The following is a 23,801-nucleotide window of genomic DNA, read 5'->3' as shown; positions in this document are numbered from 1 at the left end:
GAGTACTGGGACTGCCTGGACTCAATAGCCCTTGCCGACCCCTCTCATATCCTGACTCATTGTGACTCGTACTTGAGTATAAGAATCTTGTGCTGCCCACACAAGTATATATCAAGAAACATTTACTCAAAATAATTACAGTATGTCATGTATTTGTGTATACGAATGTAGAAACATAATGAAAACCTTAAAACTACCACAGACATGTGCAACATACATAAACTATCCTGTTACACATATCTTGAACTTTCAGTGGGTGAGAAGTAAGTAGGACACTTGTAGAGCGCAACGAATGTCGAGGCGTCTTGGCGCTATAAGTAGCCATTTTGGTGAAAATACCATCCAAAGTATGGAGGGCCTTATATGTAGGCTCTGAGACTAGCTGTGTTAGTCCGAAACCTTCCAGGTTGTGTCGGTTAGGGTGAAAGTATCCCCATTGCTTTCACTCTTAGTGAAAATTAAAATCTCCTAATATCATGAAGGTAGGATGTTCCAAACTGGATTCCATCATTGTCTGTAAACATTGGATGGACAGGACTTTTGGTCCTGGTGGCCTGTATTTAAGATATGGAGTTAGAAATGTTTATGTTGAAGGACATAGCTTCCTGCTCCAGGCTGCTGCAACAGCTCAAAAGAAGCTTGAGCCAAGACGGTAGATGATAGCTAAACCTCCACCCTTTTAAGTAATCTGTTGGTATGGCAGTAACCCAGTCGGCCCTTGAGCTTTCATTGGCCCAGGTTTCTGTTAGAAAAGCTACGTCCGGGTTTGCTGATTGCAACAGTAATTCCAATTTGTACTTGTGTTTAATCAGTGTTAAGCAGTATGGCCGTTAATACATTTGGCAAAAGACACACAAATGATGGATGAAATGCAGAACAAAACAAAATATTCACCCCAGTCAAGAGATCTGGGATAGATCTTTTGCTCACCATGCCACCCCAGTTTAGACCTGGCCATATGCAAATCAGTCTTGTCCCTGTGCCTCATGGGAACAGTCCAGCCCAAACTGCCAAGCCAGGTCCTCCCTGGTCCGGAAACAAGCAACCCAGGACCGGTTTCAGGGGTTCACCCCTCATCAACCAGGATAGCTTGATTCCAGTGGCACAGTGAGCCCAGGACTCACGTCTGGGCCTACCCAGAGCACTTAAGGCAAGAAAGCAAAAGACACACAGTTGATGTTCTTTTTGCATTTGTTAATACATTTGGAGCAGGTCTGGAGTGTTTGTTTTTACCTTTAATGGTGTTATGTGCGGGGCTAGGGACCAAGGTGGCTGCGTCAGGTGAGTTGGTGTTCCTTCTAAAGGACTCTAGGTAGGTAGGCTTAAGGTGGATTTAGAGACCGTAAAGGGAGAATTGCCTGCGTTATCAAAAAATGGAAGCTGATCCCTTCTCCCCTCCCGCAAGGTGTCAGTACCATAGTTACCAATATTAAAGGCCATTAACTGTTCCCTGGTGTAGGTCTGGCGGTAAAAACGGGCAGGAGTCCTGCCGCAAGGGGCAATCCAGGCGCTGACGGGTACAGACGGGCTTGCCTTTGCCGTGCCCACTGCGGGGCTACGTCAGCTACTGCTTTTATCCCGATTGTGCTTGAAAACAATTAGTGCTCCGATCTTGCTATGGGCGGGCCCGCTCTAACATATGGGCACTGCAGGTCATCATTGCAGAGGGAGTCTGATAGACTGAATCGCCTTTTATAAAGTGCGAAGTGCAATATGGCAAAAAGAACTGGATTAAAACGAAATTAAACTTTTTTTAAATGCTACCTTTCCAACATACAGTAAAATCCTTTCCCCTACCCTTGAATCACTTTCCAGGAACCACCACCAAGCAGCCGCATTAGAAACCCACTAATAAGCTCGCAGTGGCGTCACCATAGTGCTGAGATAGTCCCACTAGTAATGAATACATAAAAAATTATAAATTTTTTCCCAAAATGCTTTCTATGTGGCAAATAGTAGTCTCAGGTGAGTATGTTTCAGCATACACTGTGAATGTGTTGGCATTCATCAGGGCTGGGTGCATCATGCTCATTTAAGGTAATACAGTTCATCATGCACTGAACCTTTTTATTTCAATTAATATTTAGGTTCCTCTGGTCTTGACTGTTCTCTGTAGGTAGGCTCTAACTGTACACGGAACTAAGTTCCTGTGGGCAAAGCAACACCCATTGCGGGAAGAGTATTTTATATATAATTAATCATCTGGAAGCTGCTGGTAGCTCACATTTATTCAATAACCACAATTAGCTAGGACTGTCAAGGTCCATCCCTATCTTCTACACGAGGAGAGGAGCGGTGCAGAGAAAACACCATATTGGCAAAATCCGTGAAATCATTAGACTCCCGGGAAAATAGATGACCTGTGTGAAGCTGGGAGAGTGAAAACATTTGACGGCCATAGGAGGGAGTTTAACTTGCCTGCAGGACATTTCATTGCCTATTATAAGCTAAGTCATGTGGCACGCAGGGCGTGGGAAACTGAGCCTTCGAACCCTCTTCGGATAGGGCACAAGACTTATTGCTCAGGATGGGTGTGAGTCGCAAAGCTGTGACCCAATGGTAATAGGGCGATTAGAATGAGGAGTGCGATAAATATTGAACAATCCAGTTTTAAGTAGGAGCAACACCTCGGTAAAACATTCACGGAGAAAGAGTGGGATAGGATTTGGACGCTTCCCAATGCCAGTCTCTAGGAACTCCAGCTTTAAATATATAAATTGTAATTACCTACACCGGCATACCTGACTCCCATGAAACTGCATGCTGTAAATCTCAGGGTGCCTAGTCTATGTCCAGATGTAATTAGTAGGAGGCGGCCATTTTAAGTCTGACTTGACAGTACTGCTGCCCCCGTACAGAATGTAATCAAGCTTTAAGGTGCACTACAGAGAGGGGTTTTACATCCACCCACATGTTGGTAGCCAGGAGTACAAGTTTTGATTGGGCAGAAGTTGTGTGCGTCCACAGAAAAAGTACTTTCCTCCACGCAGCTGTGATTATTTTGTTTATTTTTTTCAGTTGACTGAGCCAGCAGCGGTATGCCACCAGTAATATGGCGGCCTAAGCTGGAGCCTTCAGGGGCAAAAAGATGACATTGTAATGCTGTTAAAGGGTCATACAGCCTGATTCATCAACAACCCGTTTTGCGAGTCTATAATAGCGATTCATAAGGAATCGCTATTACAGGCTCGCAAAACGGGATTCATGTAGGAATCGCAAAAAAATATGCGATTCCTACATATTCCTTATTTGCGATTAGCAAATTGCTAATCGCAAATAAGGAATAACACCCCATTCATTCCTATGGGCCAAAAGGCCCATAGGAATGATTGGGGAGTATTCCTTATTTGCGATTAGCAATTAGCTAATCGCAAATAAGATAGCGATTTAAAGGGTGCCAGGGGTGTCCAAAGGTCACCCTGTAGCACCCCTTAAATGCAAATTTAAACAGTTGTTGCGCACACACATGTCCAAAGGACATGTGTGTGTGCAACATGCAACTTAGAAAAATGCTTTTAAAAGCATTTTTCTAAGTTTTCGCTATTTACCACGAGGTTTGACCTCGCGGTAAATAGCGGGCCGAAATTGCGAATTCGCAATTTAAAAATGGATGATGAATTGCATTTAAGGAATCTCAAATAGAGATTCCTTAAATGTAATTCCTCGCAAATTTGCGAATTCGCTATTACCGATTTTTGCATTTGGGATGATGAATCCCAAATGCAAAAATCGCACTCGCAAAGGGCCAGATTCTCAGAATCTGGCCCTTTGCAAGCGCAAATCAGCTTGATGAATCAGGCTGTTAGATAACTAGATAATTTACGCTGTTTGGTTTTCCCTGGCAGCAGCGCAGATGGGTGGAGGGCAGCCATGAGGAATGTACTGCAAGCCTGTACCCTCCCCTTCCATCATTAACCTTAGTTTTCAGAGTGGGGATTTGTGTTTGAGAGCAGTGTAGGATGGGAAACAACCTTTACAACGCAGTCATTACATCGCACTACATTTATAACGCAGTCATTACATCGCAACATCCTTTACAACGCATCCGTTACATTACATGTCACTACAACGCATGACACTACAACGCATGTCACTACAACGCAGGCATTACATCGCATGTCATTACAACGTATACAATTATAATGCATAGTACTCCTACACTATCCAACACTTACCCTACTGTTGCACCCCCTGGAGGTAGAATAGTAATTATTACCCCTATGCTATCAAACACTTACCCTACTGTTGCACCCCCTGGAGGTAGAATAGTATTTTTTACCCCTACACTATCCAACACTTACCCTACTGTTGCACCCCCTGGAGGTAGAATAGCAATTTTTACCCCTACACTATCCAACACTTACCTTAAAGGCAATGTAATGGTGTGCGTTGTAATGGTATACGTTGTAAAGGTATAATGCGATGTAATGGAATGCGTTGTAAATGTAGTTAAAAAAATTCTTGTAATGGTATGCAATGTAAATGTATGCACTGTAAGGGATGTTGCAGTGTAAAAACTGCGTTGTAAAGGCATGCGTTGTAAATGTATGCGTTCAAACGTCATACATTCGTGTAGGATGGCCAGGGCTACATCAATCTATATGGATTCAAAGTGCAGGTGTCACTTTAGCTTATGTGAGCCACAAAAAATAGCTTTCAGAGTACTACTGAAAGAGAGGCTTGGTCTCCACCCTCATTTTGGTATCACTGAACACAGGATTTGATTGGGTCTGAAGCTGTGTGCTACCATTAAAAAGATTTCATGTATTATATTGCACTTTGTGGTAAAACTGATACTAGATACAGCAGGACTGAGTTAGTTGTGGTGGCAGGCAATGATCATGGCTATATTTGTTCTTTATAACATGTTATCATATAGGCACTATGCCTGAAATATTTATTGTGAAAAGCATATATTAAAGTAAATAGTGTACCATTTGCATACCTTTCTAATTGTATGACTGTGTGTCTGATGGTTGCTTTGTGGAAGAGCTTACGCTCAACACTGTAGGGCTGAGTTGATTAAGGTGACAAACTATAGGCCTGAATGGTGCACTGGAAGATATTAATTCCTATACCATAGGTCTTGTCTGCTTATTATGCAATGTTATGACAAAGACAGTTGGTCTAGCTCATACATTTAAAAAAAACATTTGTTAAAGTCAGTAAGCAATTTGTTAAATCCAGCAAGCCTTTAACCCCTTCCATGCTGATGACGAACCCCAGCCGTCATGCACTACGGTGCTCGTGTGCTGATGACGGCTGGGGTTCGTCACGGCCCGCCCCTGTTCGTGCTGTTTACAGCACACCAGGGGAATCGCGGCCGCATGGAAGGGGTTAACAGTGGTTGTTATATTGTGTTACAGGCTACAGATAGGTATTTAGTTCCATGTGATCTCACAGATTATCATAGTAGGCTTTTGGCATGTGCCACCCTCTCTGACAAACCCTGGGGATTTTCACTATGATGATTCTTGTTAGGCCCTGTTGAGAGGAATTGTACATTGTTTTGCATGCTGTGTTTATTTTCATATTTGTATCACAATGGATTCTAATTTAAGTGCACTTTAATCGGCCAGTGTTGGGTAAGGTGTAAAACCAATGGTAAAGGGTATAGGCCTTTTCGGTTCATTAGGAAAAGTAACGCCATATTTCGTAGTTTGGATGTGTTATTATGAAATGTTATACCAAAGCTATTAGTATTGAACTACTTATAGTGAATAGTGTTTGTTAAAGACAATAGGCCTTTAAGGATGACTTGTTATTACACTGTCGTACATTAACATACTGTAGGCTTGAGTTGGTTACGGTGACAAGCCAATATCAAAGGCTATAGGTCTGACTGTTGATTATGAGACATTATGATAAAGGCAATAGGCCTGGCATATTGATTAAGAATAGCATATATTAAATTCAATAGACAATTATAGCTCGATTGTTATTACTATGAATTAAAGACTACAGGTAGTTTTTGGTTATATGGAATCTCACAGATTACCATAGTAGGCAAGCGTTTAGCTGTTGTTTACTCTCTGTCCAGTACAGGATAAATGTCTATAAACATAATACTAATCCATGGTGGAGCATAAAATCACTTACAATTTAGCAGAACCCACTACAGCCATACTGTTTTAATTCAACCTCTTGTTGTCCTCAGACAAGGTGACATCACCCTTTCACCCTACTACCAGCCTGAGGAAGACGACGAGATGCCCTTCATTTGTTCACTCTCTGGGGATAATGGCATTATGGGGTGCCACGAGATCCGCCCCCTGCGTGAGCGGGGCCACCAGTGCTGTTTGGATAAGGAGGATTACTATTACTACAACTCTGTCCGGCAGGAGTTCAATGTCAGTGGCATGTGCGTCAACTGGAACCAGTATTACACTGTCTGCGGCACAAGCAACACAAACCCACACAAGGGCGCCATCAACTTTGACAACATCGGTTATGCCTGGATCGTCATCTTTCAGGTGAGAAGGTGGGGAGAGAGTGGGTCTAGAAGTGCACAAGTGTAGTGCCCTAATGGCACTGGATGGTATGACGGGGCGAGTAGCGATACTTCTAGTCGTGGTACTGCAGGCAGAACAAGGGGAGGAGCATGCCATTCTGTGAGTGGTGACAGTTCAGAATGTAACTGTGGTGGATCAGTCCCTGAAGTTTTGACACTGTAGGGCAGAAGTAGGAACCTTTGCTCCTTCCAAATGTTGCACTCCAGGGGAGAAGCACCCATTCAGGCAGTGGTACTGGAGAAGAGAAGCTGTGCTTGCAGTGGTCAAACTGCACGGTGGGATTTGTGGAGGAGCAGTCCTTCAGGGGGCGGTACCTCAGGGTAGGATCAAGGGATGATCAGGCCTATGAGTGATGACACTGCTTGGCAGGATCAAGGGAGGAGCACTGCTTCCAGTGCCTGTACTGGTTGTGGTTTCTCATAGGATTTTCTGAAAAGTGGCATAAGTCATATTGTTATTCCAGTCAGTTGCTTAGTGATGTATCGTGCTACAATTAAAGGATCTTTGGATATCACCAACTCTACATATTAGCTTGTGTGGGAGGCGGATTATTAAAAGTGGGAACATTTAATTATAAATATAATTATTAAAACAAAAACAGTAGTAGCAAAATAATTCCAAGGACAATGTAATGTATTATACTTAAGACTAGCATGTGTAGTATTTGCAGAATAACAGGACTAAATATGTTTTTCCATAACTAAACCCAACTACTTCAGTGAGGTTAGGTGAAAAACAAGTGTTTGCAAGCTACGCAAGTTTGTACAGAAAACGTATTCTAAGGCTGCGACTCCTAAGTAATTCTCGTGCGCTCTCTTAGTTTATTGTACATCAGATATCAGATCAGATTTTTAGACCTTGAACGAATTATAGTCTTCCTGGGGTTGCTGGCAGTCATTTCGGCTCATACTTGGATTCTAGAAGGCACACTTCAGGCCTCTCCAAACAGTCGTGGTTTGCTGTAAATAGGGCACCCCTTCTTCTTTAACAGTCCTGGAGCTGGCAGTATAGGACGGAACCAAAAAGACTTTCAATCCTGCTAATGCACCTCATATAGGGATTACGAATGTTTGATCTTCTAACACCAACATTAAAGGCTTGATTATCTAAATAGTGTCATTCCAGGGCAAACACTGCAGGAAGGACTTGTGACATCCCTAGCAATGCTCACTGATTCTTTAGATATTTCTGCAGCCATTTTGTATACCAGGCCAAGGACCTCTGTTCAAGCCTCACTCCTTACACACTCTCTCTTTTTCTCTCTCCCCCTGCCCACCCTTTGCAGGTGATCACATTGGAGGGATGGGTTGAGATCATGTATTACGTGATGGACGCGCATTCCTTCTACAACTTCATCTACTTCATCCTGCTGATCATAGTGAGTACTGGGGTGACCCTGCACCTGCCTGCGGGCAGAGCTCTCCTGACACCGCAGGGGGGTCTATGGTGATTCCGGGTATGGGGCAAATATGCAAATGTGATAGATGCATCAGACATTGCACCCAAACCAGGAGGACCCATCGGAGCCCAAGTCTGGAGTCTGTCGACATTCCTGGGGCATTAAGTGAGGTAGCAGGGTCTGATGGGCATGTCTTTGATTGACTGAATCATGACTCTCTTGCTGCATTTCTAATAAATCCAGGTCTGTGGATCTCTTCCAGGCTACTGAGCCTAGAGCTGAAGCATGTAGAATACTAGTCTGGAGAGCTCTCTGGGGACTGAGTCCAACGTCATTTTCCAAAAAAATCATCTATTTGTTAAAGGTATTTATATAGTGCAGACCTGCCAACTTGTACAAACGATTTACTATGTGGGTGAAAGCAGCCGGGCCTAGGAGGGGGTTGGTTCTGGAGAGGAAACTGGACCATGAGCACATTACTGTCTACCCTGTCACTTAGGAGCTTTTCAGATGGTGGGACCATGGAGGGGGGGTGGGGATTAGTGCCTGAGAGACTCTTCTATCATCCCCCTAACAAAACAACAAACATTTGCAATGCAATAGGTCTTGCATTTATGCGAGACCTATTGCATTGCAAATGGCAGGCATCACGGACAACGGGAGGGTGGGCGGGCGGGGGGTTTGTGGGGGAGGAGAAGGCACTGACAACGGGAGGGAGGGCAGGCAGGGAATAAGGCAAGGACAACGAGAGGGGGGTGGGCGGGGTGCGAGAAGCCACGGACGATGGGAGGGTGGGGGGGGGGGGAGAAGGCACAACAGCAGGAGGGAAGGAGTAAAGAAGGCACCAAAGCATGTTGTGCCTGCAGTAAGAGAACCGCATTGAAGAAAATAGTGCTCACAGTCTGAATAACACATAGCTTGTAACAACCGAAGTAAAGGGGCCAGTCGCCATGGGAGGTGACAAATGAGGAGGAGGCGGTACTAAGGGGGGACTAAAAGGCCTATTGATGAATCAGAAGCCAGCATTTAGGACAGACAATGACACAGGCCAATGGCAAATATGGGCAGAGAATGGGCAGGGCTTCTATTCCCTCCTCCTCTACAATAAGTCTAAGAAAGACAAGCGCATGCGCGCTGGCTCTAGGCACGACCTAAAAAGTGCTTTTGAGGCTACTGCCAATGTCCTGGATTGGTTTCTGAACCCAAACTCAACATTGGCTGCATAGAGCCACCAAACATGACCTGAATACCCACGCTATGCAAGGGTTTTCAGCTCAGCCTAGGTCCTATCATGTGATATTAGCTGTTCACTGGGTAACCATGTCAAAGAAGATGTCCTGTGCAACACAGTGGCATTGTGTGACAAACCCCTGTGCATTAAGTGAACTGGCAGGTCTGGATATTGGATAGAGGGCAAGATGCTTCATATAAATAGAATACATATTAAAAATGAGTCTTTAAGTTGGACTCAGGAAAGGTAAGTGTGCAGATCATTCTGTAAAGAAAGCAGGGTCGATATGAGCCTTATTCTGATAGGAGACGCAAATTGATTGGACATAGCTTGATTGAGAAATGTAGGTTATCTGATGCGAGGGCTGTCTCTAAGAAGTCTGGCTTTGCCACTCGTAATTCTTTTTTTTTTTTTTTTTTGGTGTTCAAATCTGCTTTATTGATAAAAGTACAGTAGGATACACAGCTTGAGGCGCCCACAACCCGGAGGCCGGCAGCAATAGTGGAGCAACATTACACAGCCTTGTAGCCGGCATCCCGGGGGCCCGGCGGCACAACACAGAAATAAATAGTGTCACAGCATCGTCCGGTGGAGCAGGTCAAGGAAGGATGTGCTGCAGTCAAACAGGTTTTTTGTGAGCGAGAAGAGAATCCCACTCTTATTTTTTGTAACATGGAAAACAAGAACCAAGAAAAAGAAAAAAAAACAAAAAACAACATCTCAACGAGGTTACGTGTAAGCGGTGGTGTATTACTGTGCGACAATAATGTACGGTAGTGGTGTAGTGTGGTGGCTCTGCCAGGTGCCATTGCGCGGGGGTGGTGAATGTCCCAGGCTCAAATTTCTAGGTTAGCGGCAGTTCGTGGGGCAACAGTGCAGAGTTACTAGGGGGTATGCAGGACAGTATTCCCCGGGGGGGGGGGGGGACCCTCGTCTACGTGTCTGGGAGGGAATATAGGTATAGGAAGGGGCGAGGGGGCAGCACCGTGGAGACTAGGGCCACACGCTCTACGAGGAGACAGCAGGGGCACAGAGGTCCCTCAAGTGGAGGAAAGCAGCACGTGTCCTCCATAGCCGAGCATCAAAATGTAGTGAAAAGTATTACTGTGATTGGGAAATGGTGGGCTCATCGCCCGATAGTGTATCATCGTCCGAACGTTTAAGCAGGTAGTGTACCAGCGGGTCCCAAATGTTCCTAGGTCTACTTGTGAGAGGCAATAATTCAGAAAAAGTGGTGTGTTGATCCTGGCAATATGTTAGGTCAGTTAGCCAATCTTTGAACTTGGGCGCTCTGCCTCTGCTCCAACGGCAAGCGACACGTCGCTTGGCCAGTAGGAATGCTATGTCGGCAAATTTTCTGCATCCCTTAGATATGTGTTTCGTATATCCAAGGATGGCCACCAGAGGGTCCGCAGGAATCTCCTCATCCACCATCTGCGCAACAGCCTCAATGACCTGTCGCCAGTAGTCAGCAATCTGGGGGCAGGACCATGCCAAGTGGAGAAAGTCCGCATGCTCAGCTCGACATCGTTCACAGCGGTCACTATCGGCCAGCCCGAATCTGTATTTCCGGACCGGTGTGTAGTAAATCCTCTGCAGGTATTTATAATGTATAATTTTCAACCTGCAGCTGGCAGAGATGCAGGAAGTCAATGTACAGCAGTACTTCCATTGGTCGTCCGAGACCTCAGTGTCAAGTTCCGCTGACCAGTGCAATCGGGCGGCGGAGACCGGTAGAGGAGCAGCTCCGCGATATTGGCGGTAGAGCCCAGAGACCAAATGGGCCCCATCTAGTGATTCCAAAAGGTGGTGTAGCGGTGGCAAGGTCGCAGGCTCAGCAGGGTAATCTGGAAGGATGTCCCGCATCCCAGCGCGCAGACGAATATAGTAAAAGAGTTCAAGGGGCGTGTGTGCTTGCAGTTTGAAAAAAAGATCCGCCGTTTTGAAAAGTCCGTTGTGAAACAGATCTCCCCAGTAGGTGATATGGAGTTTGTCACAGAGCTGCCGGAACCCCAGTTCCGATAACAAGGCAAGTTTTGGGTGATAGGCTAGAGGAAGTTTAGGGGAGTAGGGCAGCGTGCAGAGCAGCCGCCGGGCGATGCGTCGCCACGCATCTAGCGTGTAGGAGACCGAGGTATTCGAAGTAGAGATGGAAGTCTCGGGACAGTGTATCAGGCCGTTCAATGGAAGAGGGTGTGCTATCCAATCTTCCACTGCTATGTGTGGCATGAACGGGGTAGGAGCCATCCAGTGGTAGGCAAAATGCGCTTGTGCGCACAGGTAGTATGCTTCGAAATCAGGGACGTCGAAGCCGCCTTGGTCATAGGGAAGGGTCAACGTGGACCACTTTAGTCGGGGAGATTTGCCACCCCAAAAGAGTCTGCGCAGTTCGGCGCGGAGTGTCTTGAAAAAAAAAGCGCCAGGGTAGTAGGGGATATTGAGGAAAAAGTACAGGAAGCGGGGCAATATCACCATTTTTATGAGGGAGGCCCTGCCAGCCATGGAGAGTGGCAACGTGATCCACCTGTCGACGGAGGCGGCCAGTTTGGTTATGGCCACTCCATAATTGGAGCGGAGTGTCTCATCTTTATCCCGTGCCACACGGATCCCCAAGTAGCGAAGATCATCTCGGCACCACACCAACGGGTAATCTAGTGGGAAGTCACGTACCGCATCCGTAAGGGGAAAAAATTGTGATTTTGACCAGTTAATGTGAACACCTGAAAGTCCTCCGAAAAGGACGAACTCACGAAGTAGGGGGTTAAGGTGTAGCTCCGGGAGCTTGACATATAGTGTGATGTCATCCGCGTAGAGGGACACATCGATTTGCCGCTGCAAGCATTGTATCGCTCCCTCTCGGTGCAATTGGCGCAAGCGGCATGCTAGTGGTTCGACCGCAATAGCAAACAATAGAGGTGAGAGCGGGCACCCCTGGCGGGTGCCTCTCGTGAGGCTGATGGGTGACGATAGCTTCCCGTTTATCAGTACTCTCGCCGTGGGATCCGTGTAGAGGAGACGCACCCAGGCTAAGAACAGTTTAGGGAAACCCATGCGGGCCAGGACAGCGAAGAGGTAGGGTCATTCGACAGAGTCGAATGCCTTGGTAGCGTCAAGGAAAACAGCCGCCACTGGGACATCAGGATGGACCGAGCGAAGCAGGGAAAAAAGGGTGCGGAGGTTATGGGAAGTGGATCTACCCGCCACGAAGCCAGATTGGTTGGGCAGGACAATTCTAGTCATGAGCAGAGAGAGTCTCGTGGCGAGAACCTTGGCAAGAATCTTCACATCACAGTTTAGAAGGGAGAGTGGACGGTAAGAGTCACAGGAGGTAGGGTCCTTGCCAGGTTTCAGGAGAGAGGTAATAACCACCTCGCGCATAGAGCGGGGTAACACCCCATCAGCCAACGATTCAGTGAAGACTTCGCTAAGCACGGGTGCCATAATATCAATATAAGCTTTGTAGAATTCGGCTGGGATGCCATCGAGCCCTGGGGGCTTCCCATTCTGGAGGGACATGATGGCCTCGCGAACCTCCTCAAGCTCGAAAGGCGCCGCAAGGAACTCTCTATCGCCATCACTGAGCCAGCATAGTGCTACGTCATTCATATAGTCAGCGTATGGAGCATCCGCCTCTGCCTTGGAAGTATATAGTGTTGAGTAGTGCGTCGTGAATGCAGCGAGTATCTCATCCGATTCTCTAGTGACAGTGCCAGTCTCATCAGTGAGCTCTAATATGGTGTTGTGTTCTCGTGGTGTACGCGTGAGTGAGGCCAGTACCTTACCAGGTCTATCCCCTTCACAGTACTTCCGGGCCACCCAGTGTTTTCCCCGGTATTTCGCCTCCCTGGCAGCCTCCTCCTCATACTTGGATAGTGTGTCCCTAAAGGTTATCTGTAGGTGTGGGTCATCCCCTGCCGCCATTTGGAGCTCTAGTGTTCGCAGCTCTCCTTCTAATGTGGTAATGGTACGTAGAATATCCCGCAGGACCCCATGGCTTTTAGAAATGCAGAAGCCCCTTATAGTGACCTTGAATGCCTCCCATATGTGTTCCACTGATTCCACTGAGCCCTTGTTTCTAGGGAAGAAATCCCTAATCTCCTCACCCAACTCCGTGCGAAAAAGCTCATCAAGAAGCGTATCTGGGCCCAGCCTCCACTGCGGTCTCGGATTGTCCCACCCAGGAGTCCGGAACTGCAGTCTAACAGGGCTGTGATCTGAATAGGTTCTGGGCAAATGGTCAACTTCCAACAGATCCTTAGTGATGCCCCGGGCCACCAAAAAGTAATCCAAGCACGCCCAAGTCCCGGTGTGAGGTGTAAAGTGCGTGCCCTCCCGTCCGTGGGGATGTAGCTGTCGCCAGGCGTCAAACAGACCACCCTCCTCCATCACTCCCTCCAAAACCTCCCTAGCTCGGGGCTTGTAGGAACTAACACCATCTGCCCTATCTAGTGAGGGCACCAGGGCCAGATTAAAATTACCACCCCAGATGACATGTCGTGCTCCGATTGAAACAATTTTGCCCCACAGTGTGGAAAAAAAAACAGGTGAGTCAATATTCGGTGCATACATTGAGACAAATAGATAGGTGTCATGTGTGAGAAGTTGGCCCGATATGCAACGTTCGCTATTCTAGCGACCGCTATGTATCGTTCCAACGACCCTTATGGCGTTTGGTTGTAAGTCAACCTATAGACCAGCTATCCTAGTAGCGTGGATACGAGCAGTCTAAGGCTAAAGACTCGAGAGGGCGCGTTAAGCCAGCTGTTTACCACACATGTACCCCTTGAACACCCAGTGAAAGGACACCACACAAGTGTTATGAAAATAAACAGTATATTTATTAAGAATCACAACAGCCCTGTACTCTTTATGAGGACAGGGTACTAAGCACAAACCAAATCTCTTTAGCAAATACTTCAAGTGCACAATTAAAACAAGTGTCCGAGGACACGGAAAGATTAAGGTCTCGGGCGGACCCGATAAGGCAAGTCGGAAGCGAGGGACTCAGGACCCTAGAGTAAGGAGGCTATGCAGGCACCGAAATGCCGAGTTACCTAGCCACGAGGGCTGCGGCTGCACAAGTCTTACAGGCGTCGGGGTCTTCGCTGACGAGCCAGGAGCCGGAAGAAAAGGAGTTGCTGGCCGGCGACCAGTGCTGAATAGTTCGTAGAGATCCAAGCCTGGATCGGAGATTGATGAAACCTGAAAGCAGAGGGGACCAAGTTCGTACTACTAGCCAGTAGTCAGAAGGTACCAGGAAGGCACCGGTTGGCCGTCACCTCGACCAGGTGAGTGGGCGACGCTAGGCTCTGCAGTCTCACGGACCAGGAGGCGTTGTCGGCGACCACGGTGGAGGTGCGAGCTGTCCCACGAAGGATGATGCTGTTGGCGTCGCTGGGCCCAGGATGGGGCAACAAGCCTTGGCAGATCTCAGGGCCACGTGGTGGGCCTAAGATGGCGTCTTGAGTGGACCAGGAGGGTCCGGGGTGCTTCTCGCAAAGATGGAAGCAAGGGCCAGTCTGGAGCAACCAGACCAGCAGTGATGATTCTCGGATGTCGTCACAGAAGGGCACAAGCCAGCGGCTAGTGACCAGACAACGTGCTGAGCAGCGAGCAGAAGGGCCCCACGCAGATCGTGGAGATGCTGGGAGACTGCACTTCGGTGCTGGAGCGGCTCAGGGTCGGGGCTTCTCGGACCCCAGAGCACTCACCAGAGAGTTACCTCGATAGTCGTGCTGGTTTTAAGAGCGTGCAGGTTCTGATGATGGCCGGTCCCTCGAGGTCTCGTCGCACCCACAGATCACAGCTGAGCTGATGACGTGGGTAGAGGTCAGAGGTGCCAGGGAAGCCGGTTCTCGTCGAGCTGGGCCGTCGGATTCCTTGAGGAAGGACTTACAGCAAACCGCAGAGTTCTTAGTTGGTGCCCGCTGATGCAGGGTGACTACTCCTTAGTCACAAGGGAGAAATCTTGAGAAGAGTCTTGAATGTCCTTTCGTAGAAAGTAGTTCTTGAATCAAAGATGATCTAATCTTGAAGGGTCCCCGCTCCGGCCTTTATTCTAAAGAAAGGGGTGGGTACATGACTAGGTCCTGCCCTAAGGGTGGGACCAGGAAGGGAGGTAGTTACACCCCTCTCCCCTTGCCGGACTTTCCCCAGGCCAGGGCTGGCACCCCTGGAACTGGTTCTGACCGGCAGATGCGTAGTGAGCACCGGGGTGCCACTCCGCAGTCACCTTCTCGCAAAAGCCCTACCTACCCAGAATACACAAACCCTGTCTGGGACGGTGCGAACACCGCCCTTGACAGGAAACCCTTTGTCCAAGCTCTCCCCGATGGAAGGACTCCCAGCAGCAGGAGGTCAGACTCGTGTCTGTGGTGGCAGCATCCATTTTGTGGAGCTGAGGCTTTAGTTAACTTTAACCGGGGTTCACAGTTACGTACATGTCGTGTCCCTCTAGAAGGGCGGAATGCTAACCTCGTCGCCAGAGTTGGTGAGAGGGCAGCATCCCGATTCGTATGACACCTTACTCGACATGTCTTGATAACGCGACACCGAAGTTACCGATGTGGTACGCGTTATCATGGAACAGCCATTGGGTCTTGATTCCGCAAGCTGCAACCGGGCTCGGCTCGGGCCAGAACCTAGTTCACTCGAGCCCATGCACTCTGCCTTCAGGATTGTCAAGGCCTGCCATAGGAGTGACTGATAGGAGCTCGGGTGTCCATTGTATGGTTAGATATAGAGCTACTATATCTAAAGCAAAGTGTGATTACACGACTTCGCCCCAGCTGTCGTGCAGCCAGTTGTGTCAAATTTAGGAGGCCAGCCAGGGGTGGCATAATACATGCTGCAGCCCCTGGCGGCCCTGGGTACACCTATGCCCTGCGTTACGGGGTCTGATAAGGTGGCCCAGTACCAATTGGAAATGCACCTAGGGTACATGGAATCCATTTTAAAGAGAGAGCAGTAGGCCTGGGGTCCTGATTGGCAGGATCCCAGGTCGACTATGTCCAAAACCAGCTAAAACACAGGGCAAAAAGTTGGGGGCAACCATAGTCAGGATGTACCTTCCTACACAACCCCCCCCCCCCCCCAAACGAAAGGAGATAAGGCTATCCTTGTCCAGGTAAGCCTCTATTACCTAAGTGGCCATATAAGGAAGGACCAGCTCTGGCTTGGTTTCCCCCTGTGTCATGGTCCACTAGGCAACCCCTCACCCTAAGGGTATCTGAGGGTCTCCACCATAGGGAATCTCTGTCTCTGGTGTGTCTTGGGAAAGAAGAAGGCTGATGCTGGGATGGAGTACTGAAGTGAGGCTCCTCTACCTTTGGGCTCAACTTCCTCCAATCACCATTCATCATGTGTGCCTTCCTTTCTTTAGCTGAGATGCACTGAGCTCTCAGGGTCAGCCTCTGGCTACCTAAAGCTGGAGGCTGAGTCCCTCTGTTTGGCTTACTGGAGGGACAGGTCAGGTCTGGGGTTTTTAGGCCCCATGTTTGGCTGTGCCCAACAGTGTCCAGCGGTGGGAGTTCCCTAACTACTTTTAAGGGGGATCCCTCAGGAGTCTGTTCTATTTTCACTTGGCTAGGTTTACCAGCTTCAGTGATCCTAATCTGCTGATTAAGGGGTTCTTTTGGACAGGGGGCCCTTTTGGGTCCACCACTGGCCTCCCTAATCTCTTCAGCCCTGGGCTGACTGAGACAGGGTAGAGAGGTGCAGGTTACCTGCTCCAGACTGGGTCCCACCTGGGAAGGGTCCACTACCATCAGGGGTTCTGCCAGGCTAGGCCTGACTACCTCTGTGGCAGTTCCTTCAACAGGGGTAGAGTCAGTTCCCTGAGGGGGCTGGCTCTCACCTAGTGTCTGGGAGGGGGAAGACTCTTCTTCCTCCTCAGTGCTCTCTGTTTGAGTGGAGTGATCCATTGTTTCAGGCTTCACAACCTCACTATCTGTCTGAGTAGAGGCTGAGACCATTTCAACCTTGCCAACCTTTTCAGGAGGGCACTCAGTCTGTGTTTGGGCTGTGACTGTCACAGCCCTCCTTTCCTGTTCTGGAAAGTCTGTCTGAGCCTGGGCAGTGGCTACCACTGCCCTTCCAACCTTTTCAGGGAGGAAGGGTGCTTGGACTGGGGCTGTCGCTGTTACTGCCCCACTAACCTGTCTGGATAGGCCTATCATTCTGGAGTGAGTTTCTTGCTCCACCTCAGCCCATGCTGAGAGTTCCAGGTCATTCCCCAGTAAGCAATCTACAGGTAGGTTATCTGTCACTGCCACTCTCATGGGCCCTGTGACATTACCCCAACTGAGCTTGACTACTGCCATGGGATGCCTTCTCTTCGCTCCATGAATGTCTGTCACCTGATAAGTAAAACCAGGGGTCAGTTGAGCAGAGGGGACCAGATGGTCACTCACCATGGTGAGGCTGGCCCCTGTGTCTCTGAATGCCTCAACTTTCTGACCATTCACTAAAACTTCTTGTCTATACTTCCCCAGAATGTGGGGTCCAGTAGTGAAGTTGGCAAACCCCATGCCAGTCTCACAGACAAGAGTGTGGTCAGGGAACCTGGCTAGGCCATAGTCCTCCTGATTGCCCAAAGTAATGCCCACCACATTCTTGGGGGCACTCCCACCACCTGGGGGATTACCACTAGTGGTAACAGGAGGTCTGGGAGTGTTACTTGGGGGTATGTTTTCCTTATTGCTATTTTTAGGGCACTTGGCATCACTTTTGTAATGGCCCACCTGTTTACAGGTATGGCAATAAGGTTTCTTCGGCTCTGAAGGAGTGTTCTGGGACCCACCACCCTTGTTGGAGTTTTGGGGCCCTTGGGAAGTCTTCTCTGTGGATTTATCCCCACCCTTCTCTTGAGGCTTGGTTGATTCCTTTTTCTGGTCACCACCCTGGTTTTTAGGCCTAACCCTGGTTCTGACCCATTTGTCTGCCCTCTTACCCAATTCCTGTGGAGAGGTCAGATCAGAGTCTACCAGGTGCTGGTGTAATAACTGGTTCTGACAATTATTTAAGATTTGCTCCCTTATAATTAGATTATACAATCCTTTAAAATCAGTAACCTTACTACCCAGTAGCCAGCCTTCGAAAGCCTTAGTGGCACAATCAACAAAGTCAGACCAATCTTGAGACTGCGTTTTCTGGGTATCCCTGAACAGCACCCTGTACTGCTCAGTGGTTAGGCCGAACCCTTCAACGAGTGTATTTTTCAAGACTTGGTAATCGTTCGCATCCTCCACCCTTGTGGTGAGGAGCTTGTCTCTTCCTTTACCTTCAAAGGAGAGCCACAAGATAGCTGCCCACTGACTCTGGGGAACACCTTGCACAGTGCAGGCCCTCTCCAAAGCAGTAATCCATTTGTGGATGTCGTCCCCTTGTTTAAAGGGGGGCACTATCTTCCCAAGGTGTTTCGTATCGAAACTCTTTTCCCTATTGCTAGGTACATTGCTGCCACCAGTGGGGACTACCCCACTTAACTGTTGCTCTCTCGCAAAGGCAAGCCTTTCTTTGGCCAGGGCAAGTTCTTCCCTTTCGATCCTCAGATTAGCTGCCCTTTCCTTAGCTTCGTACACTCTGCGCTGAGGGGACGTCATCCCTCTCTGAGAAGAGTTGCGAGAGCCATTGGTTTGAAGGGATCTGCCAGAGTCTCTTGACAGAGATCGGGCTCGTCCATTCCCAATGTTAAGCTGACCTGATAGTGGCCCCAGGGGTCCCCCAGTACCGCTATCATGTTTGCTTGAGTTGGACCTGCTTAGTCTGACGACTTCTACCTGTCCCTTATCTGCCTCATCCCCAGAGGGATCCTCATCCTCATCATCCTCCACATCTTCGTTCTCAGTTGCGAGGTGGATGAGGTCAGGATCGTCTCTGGTTCCCTCGAGGGGAGGCATGTCTCCTTCTGGATTAGAAGAGCTAAGACGGGTCTCAGCTTTTCTGGCATCATAAGTCTCCAAGAGACCAATCAGAAAGGACGTGGTGGGGTTAGACCCCTGCTTGATCTTCCGGGAGTGACACACCTGTCTTAACTCCTTGAAGCTCAGCACAGTATATCTTGAAGGGATGACCTGTGGAGGGTCAACTGACACAAGGGGAGACTCAGAGTTTCCTCCTTTGTCCGACATACTGTTTCTAGTGTGGTGTAAGTGATGCACCTACCTACACTACGTGTTTACCTACTGTTCCCTTGCTAAGAGTTGCAGCCAAGGTGTGCTAAGCCTTGAGGAGCTGCAACAGCTGGTTCAGTAGAACTCAGAGTATTCTAAGCTTTGGTTATATGTACTAACAGTACTTATGCGATCTTTCAACAAGATATTCTTAGGATACGTGTGGTAAAACAACAGCAAGCTCAAATCCCAACCGCTGCTCACCAATGTGAGAAGTTGGCCCGATATGCAACGTTCGCTATTCTAGCGACCGCTATGTATCGTTCCAACGACCCTTATGGTGTTTGGTTGTAAGTCAACCTATAGACCAGCTATCCTAGTAGCGTGGATACGAGCAGTCTAAGGCTAAAGACTCGAGAGGGCGCGTTAAGCCAGCTGTTTACCACACATGTACCCCTTGAACACCCAGTGAAAGGACACCACACAAGTGTTATGAAAATAAACAGTATATTTATTAAGAATCACAACAGCCCTGTACTCTTTATGAGGACAGGGTACTAAGCACAAACCAAATCTCTTTAGCAAATACTTCAAGTGCACAATTAAAACAAGTGTCCGAGGACACGGAAAGATTAAGGTCTCGGGCGGACCCGATAAAGCAAGTCGGAAGCGAGGGACTCAGGACCCTAGAGTAAGGAGGCTATGCAGGCACCGAAATGCCGAGTTACCTAGCCACGAGGGCTGCGGCTGCACAAGTCTTACAGGCGTCGGGGTCTTCGCTGACGAGCCAGGAGCCGGAAGAAAAGGAGTTGCTGGCCGGCGACCAGTGCTGAATAGTTCGTAGAGATCCAAGCCTGGATCGGAGATTGATGAAACCTGAAAGCAGAGGGGACCAAGTTCGTACTACTAGCCAGTAGTCAGAAGGTACCAGGAAGGCACCGGTTGGCCGTCACCTCGACCAGGTGAGTGGGCGACGCTAGGCTCTGCAGTCTCACGGACCAGGAGGCGTTGTCGGCGACCACGGTGGAGGTGCGAGCTGTCCCACGAAGGATGATGCTGTCGGCGTCGCTGGGCCCAGGATGGGGCAACAAGCCTTGGCAGATCTCAGGGCCACGTGGTGGGCCTAAGATGGCGTCTTGAGTGGACCAGGAGGGTCCGGGGTGCTTCTCGCAAAGATGGAAGCAAGGGCCAGTCTGGAGCAACCAGACCAGCAGTGATGATTCTCGGATGTCGTCACAGAAGGGCACTAGCCAGCGGCTAGTGACCAGACAACGTGCTGAGCAGCGAGCAGAAGGGCCCCACGCAGATCGTGGAGATGCTGGGAGACTGCACTTCGGTGCTGGAGCGGCTCAGGGTCGTGGCTTCTCGGACCCCAGAGCACTCACCAGAGAGTTACCTCGATGGTCCTGCTGGTTTTAAGAGCGTGCAGGTTCTGATGATGGCCGGTCCCTCGAGGTCTCGTCGCACCCACAGATCACAGCTGAGCTGATGACGTGGGTAGAGGTCAGAGGTGCCAGGGAAGCCGGTTCTCGTCGAGCTGGGCCGTCGGATTCCTTGAGGAAGGACTTACAGCAAACCGCAGAGTTCTTAGTTGGTGCCCGCTGATGCAGGGTGACTACTCCTTAGTCACAAGGGAGAAATCTTGAGAAGAGTCTTGAATGTCCTTTCGTAGAAAGTAGTTCTTGAATCAAAGATGATCTAATCTTGAAGGGTCCCCGCTCCGGCCTTTATTCTAAAGAAAGGGGTGGGTACATGACTAGGTCCTGCCCTAAGGGTGGGACCAGGAAGGGAGGTAGTTACACCCCTCTCCCCTTGCCGGACTTTCCCCAGGCCAGGGCTGGCACCCCTGGAACTGGTTCTGACCGGCAGATGCGTAGTGAGCACCGGGGTGCCACTCCGCAGTCACCTTCTCGCAAAAGCCCTACCTACCCAGAATACACAAACCCTGTCTGGGACGGTGCGAACACCGCCCCTGACAGGAAACCCTTTGTCCAAGCTCTCCCCGCTGGAAGGACTCCCAGCAGCAGGAGGTCAGACTCGTGTCTGTGGTGGCAGCATCCATTTTGTGGAGCTGAGGCTTTAGTTAACTTTAACCGGGGTTCACAGTTACGTACATGTCGTGTCCCTCTAGAAGGGCGGAATGCTAACCTCGTCGCCAGAGTTGGTGAGAGGGCAGCATCCCGATTCGTATAACACCTTACTCGACATGTCTTGATAACGCGACACCGAAGTTACCGATGTGGTACGCGTTATCATGGAACAGCCATTGGGTCTTGATTCCGCAAGCTGCAACCGGGCTCGGCTCGGGCCAGAACCTAGTTCACTCGAGCCCATGCACTCTGCCTTCAGGATTGTCAAGGCCTGCCATAGGAGTGACTGATAGGAGCTCGGGTGTCCATTGTATGGTTAGATATAGAGCTACTATATCTAAAGCAAAGTGTGATTACATGACTTCGCCCCAGCTGTCGGGCAGCCAGTTGTGTCAAATTTAGGAGGCCAGCCAGGGGTGGCATAATACATGCTGCAGCCCCTGGCGGCCCTGGGTACACCTATGCCCTGCGTTACGGGGTCTGATAAGGTGGCCCAGTACCAATTGGAAATGCACCTAGGGTACATGGAATCCATTTTAAAGAGAGAGCAGTAGGCCTGGGGTCCTGATTGGCAGGATCCCAGGTCGACTATGTCCAAAACCAGCTAAAACACAGGGCAAAAAGTTGGGGGCAACCATAGTCAGGATGTACCTTCCTACATCATGTCCCACCCTCCCCCACAGCAAAACATACCTCCCCTCCCTGTCCGCTTCCTCCCCAATGAGATGGAAAGGTACACCACGGGCGACAAGAATCGCCACACCTCTTGCATAAGACGAATAGGAGGAGAATGCGCGGGTCCCTGCCCATTTCAGTCCAAACGGGGTGTTCCTGCGTACGGGCATGTGTGTCTCTTGCAGCATAGCTACTTGTATATGATGTCTATTTAAGTAGGCAATAACATTCCTGCATTTCCGAGCATCGTTCAACCCCCGAACATTCCATGAAAGACATGTCAATCGCGCAGTCGAGTTCACAGCAGCCATGGGCACAGCGACAGTAAAGAAGAAGGAGCCCAATTGGGCCAAACCATGAATCCACATCCGCACCCGAAGAGCCAAGTCCCACACCAGACCAGTATATATATACACAGTTTATGCAATGGTAACCTCACGAAGTCCAATCCCCCCCCACCCACCCCAGCATCCCAAACATGCCAGCAGCCATGAAACCCCCAAAAACGACCCCCCCTCATACCCCTCCCCCCCAACTTCGGAGTGGCAAACAGCCAAACAAACAATAAGTCAGCGGGGAATACCCGACAGGGGAACATCTGAAGGTGCGCGCTGCCACTATCCGGCCCGTAGCTCCAGTCTGTACCGCCCTCGGTGGAGGCTAGGGCCGAGAGAGCGGTCCTTGGTATACGTTACCACTGGGGGTGCGATGTCCAGTAAGTTCGACACTCGTGCATCTTCCCATCTCCCAAATGGTGAATCAGCGCCAACCAGCAGATAAGTACGTTGTTGTCGTGGGTCGAAGTTCATAAAGGCAATTAGTCCTCTTGGCGTTCTGGAGGCAGTTCATCATTCTCTAGTTCGTCCTCAGGTGCCTGGTCGTCCCTGCGTGCTCTCCGGATTGACTTAAGGTAATCCTCGGCTTTCTGCGGGTTGGTGAAGAAGCGTTGCTTGCCCTGGTGAGTAACTCTCAGCTTCGCCGGATACAAGAGTGCATAGTCTATTTGGGCTTCCCGCAGTTTCTTTTTCACTGGAAGGAATTTGCGCCGCTCATCCTGAACCATCGGCGTGAAGTCAGGATGGATGGAAAATGTGATGCCCTCAAACCTAAGCGATCTTTGTGTCCGGGCTGCTCGAAGGGCCGTGTCGCGATCACGGTAATTCAGAAGCCGAGCGATTATAGGCCTCGGTGGCAGGCCAGGTTGGGGCATAGGCGCCAGCGATCGATGGGCCCTCTCCACTATGAACTGGGATGAGAAGGCTTCCTCTCCGATTGAGCCCTTGAGCAATTTCTCCACATAAAGCTCCATTCTGCCTGTGGCAGTGGATTCCGGCACGTTAGTAATGCGAATGTTGTTCCGGCGGCTTCGCGCTTCCAAGTCCTCATTCTTTGCCGCAATTATGCGGAGGAGGTTATCCATTCTCGCCAACTGCGTCGTGTGGGACGCGGCGGCGTCAGTGTTGTCGGAGATTCTTTGTTCCGCAGTTGTAAGGCGCTCCTCATGGCGGTCCACTTTATGGACCAAGGCGTCCAGTCGGGCTGTGACGCCGTCCACCTTCTCCACCACGGTAGCGAATCCTTGCCGCATTTCCTGTAGCAGGTTGGTAATGTCCGCAGCAGGGGCAACAGGTGGGGCAGGTTGCGGGGGCGGCTCGCTGGGTCCCGGGCGCATCTGCGTCGATGTGCTGCCCTTGCGAGAGTTATCAAAACTAAGTTTAGGCTGGCGAGTGTCAGGTCGCCCCATGGCAGTGCCCCGAGGCAGGTGAGGGCCAGATAGAGTAG

The 23,801-nt window shown here is 49.5% G+C and overlaps 1 protein-coding gene across 1 annotated transcript in view; it reads left to right on the top strand.

The window, feature by feature from the left end:
* LOC147668734 (voltage-dependent T-type calcium channel subunit alpha-1I-like) overlaps positions 1-23,801 on the top strand; it is a 523,924-nt gene that overhangs the window by 199,954 nt on the left and 300,169 nt on the right. Inside the window, exons 3-4 of the mRNA XM_086948467.1 lie at positions 6,158-6,473; positions 7,798-7,890. Coding sequence (XP_086804593.1) covers positions 6,158-6,473; positions 7,798-7,890 — 409 coding nt within the window. The remainder of the gene's footprint in view (positions 1-6,157; positions 6,474-7,797; positions 7,891-23,801) is intronic.

This window comes from Lissotriton vulgaris, unplaced genomic scaffold (assembly GCF_964263255.1).
Source record: "Lissotriton vulgaris unplaced genomic scaffold, aLisVul1.2 SCAFFOLD_1650, whole genome shotgun sequence".
NCBI classification, from domain to species: domain Eukaryota; kingdom Metazoa; phylum Chordata; class Amphibia; order Caudata; family Salamandridae; genus Lissotriton; species Lissotriton vulgaris.
Note: the sequence above shows the minus strand (reverse complement) of the source record. Positions and strands in the feature narration are given on the sequence as shown.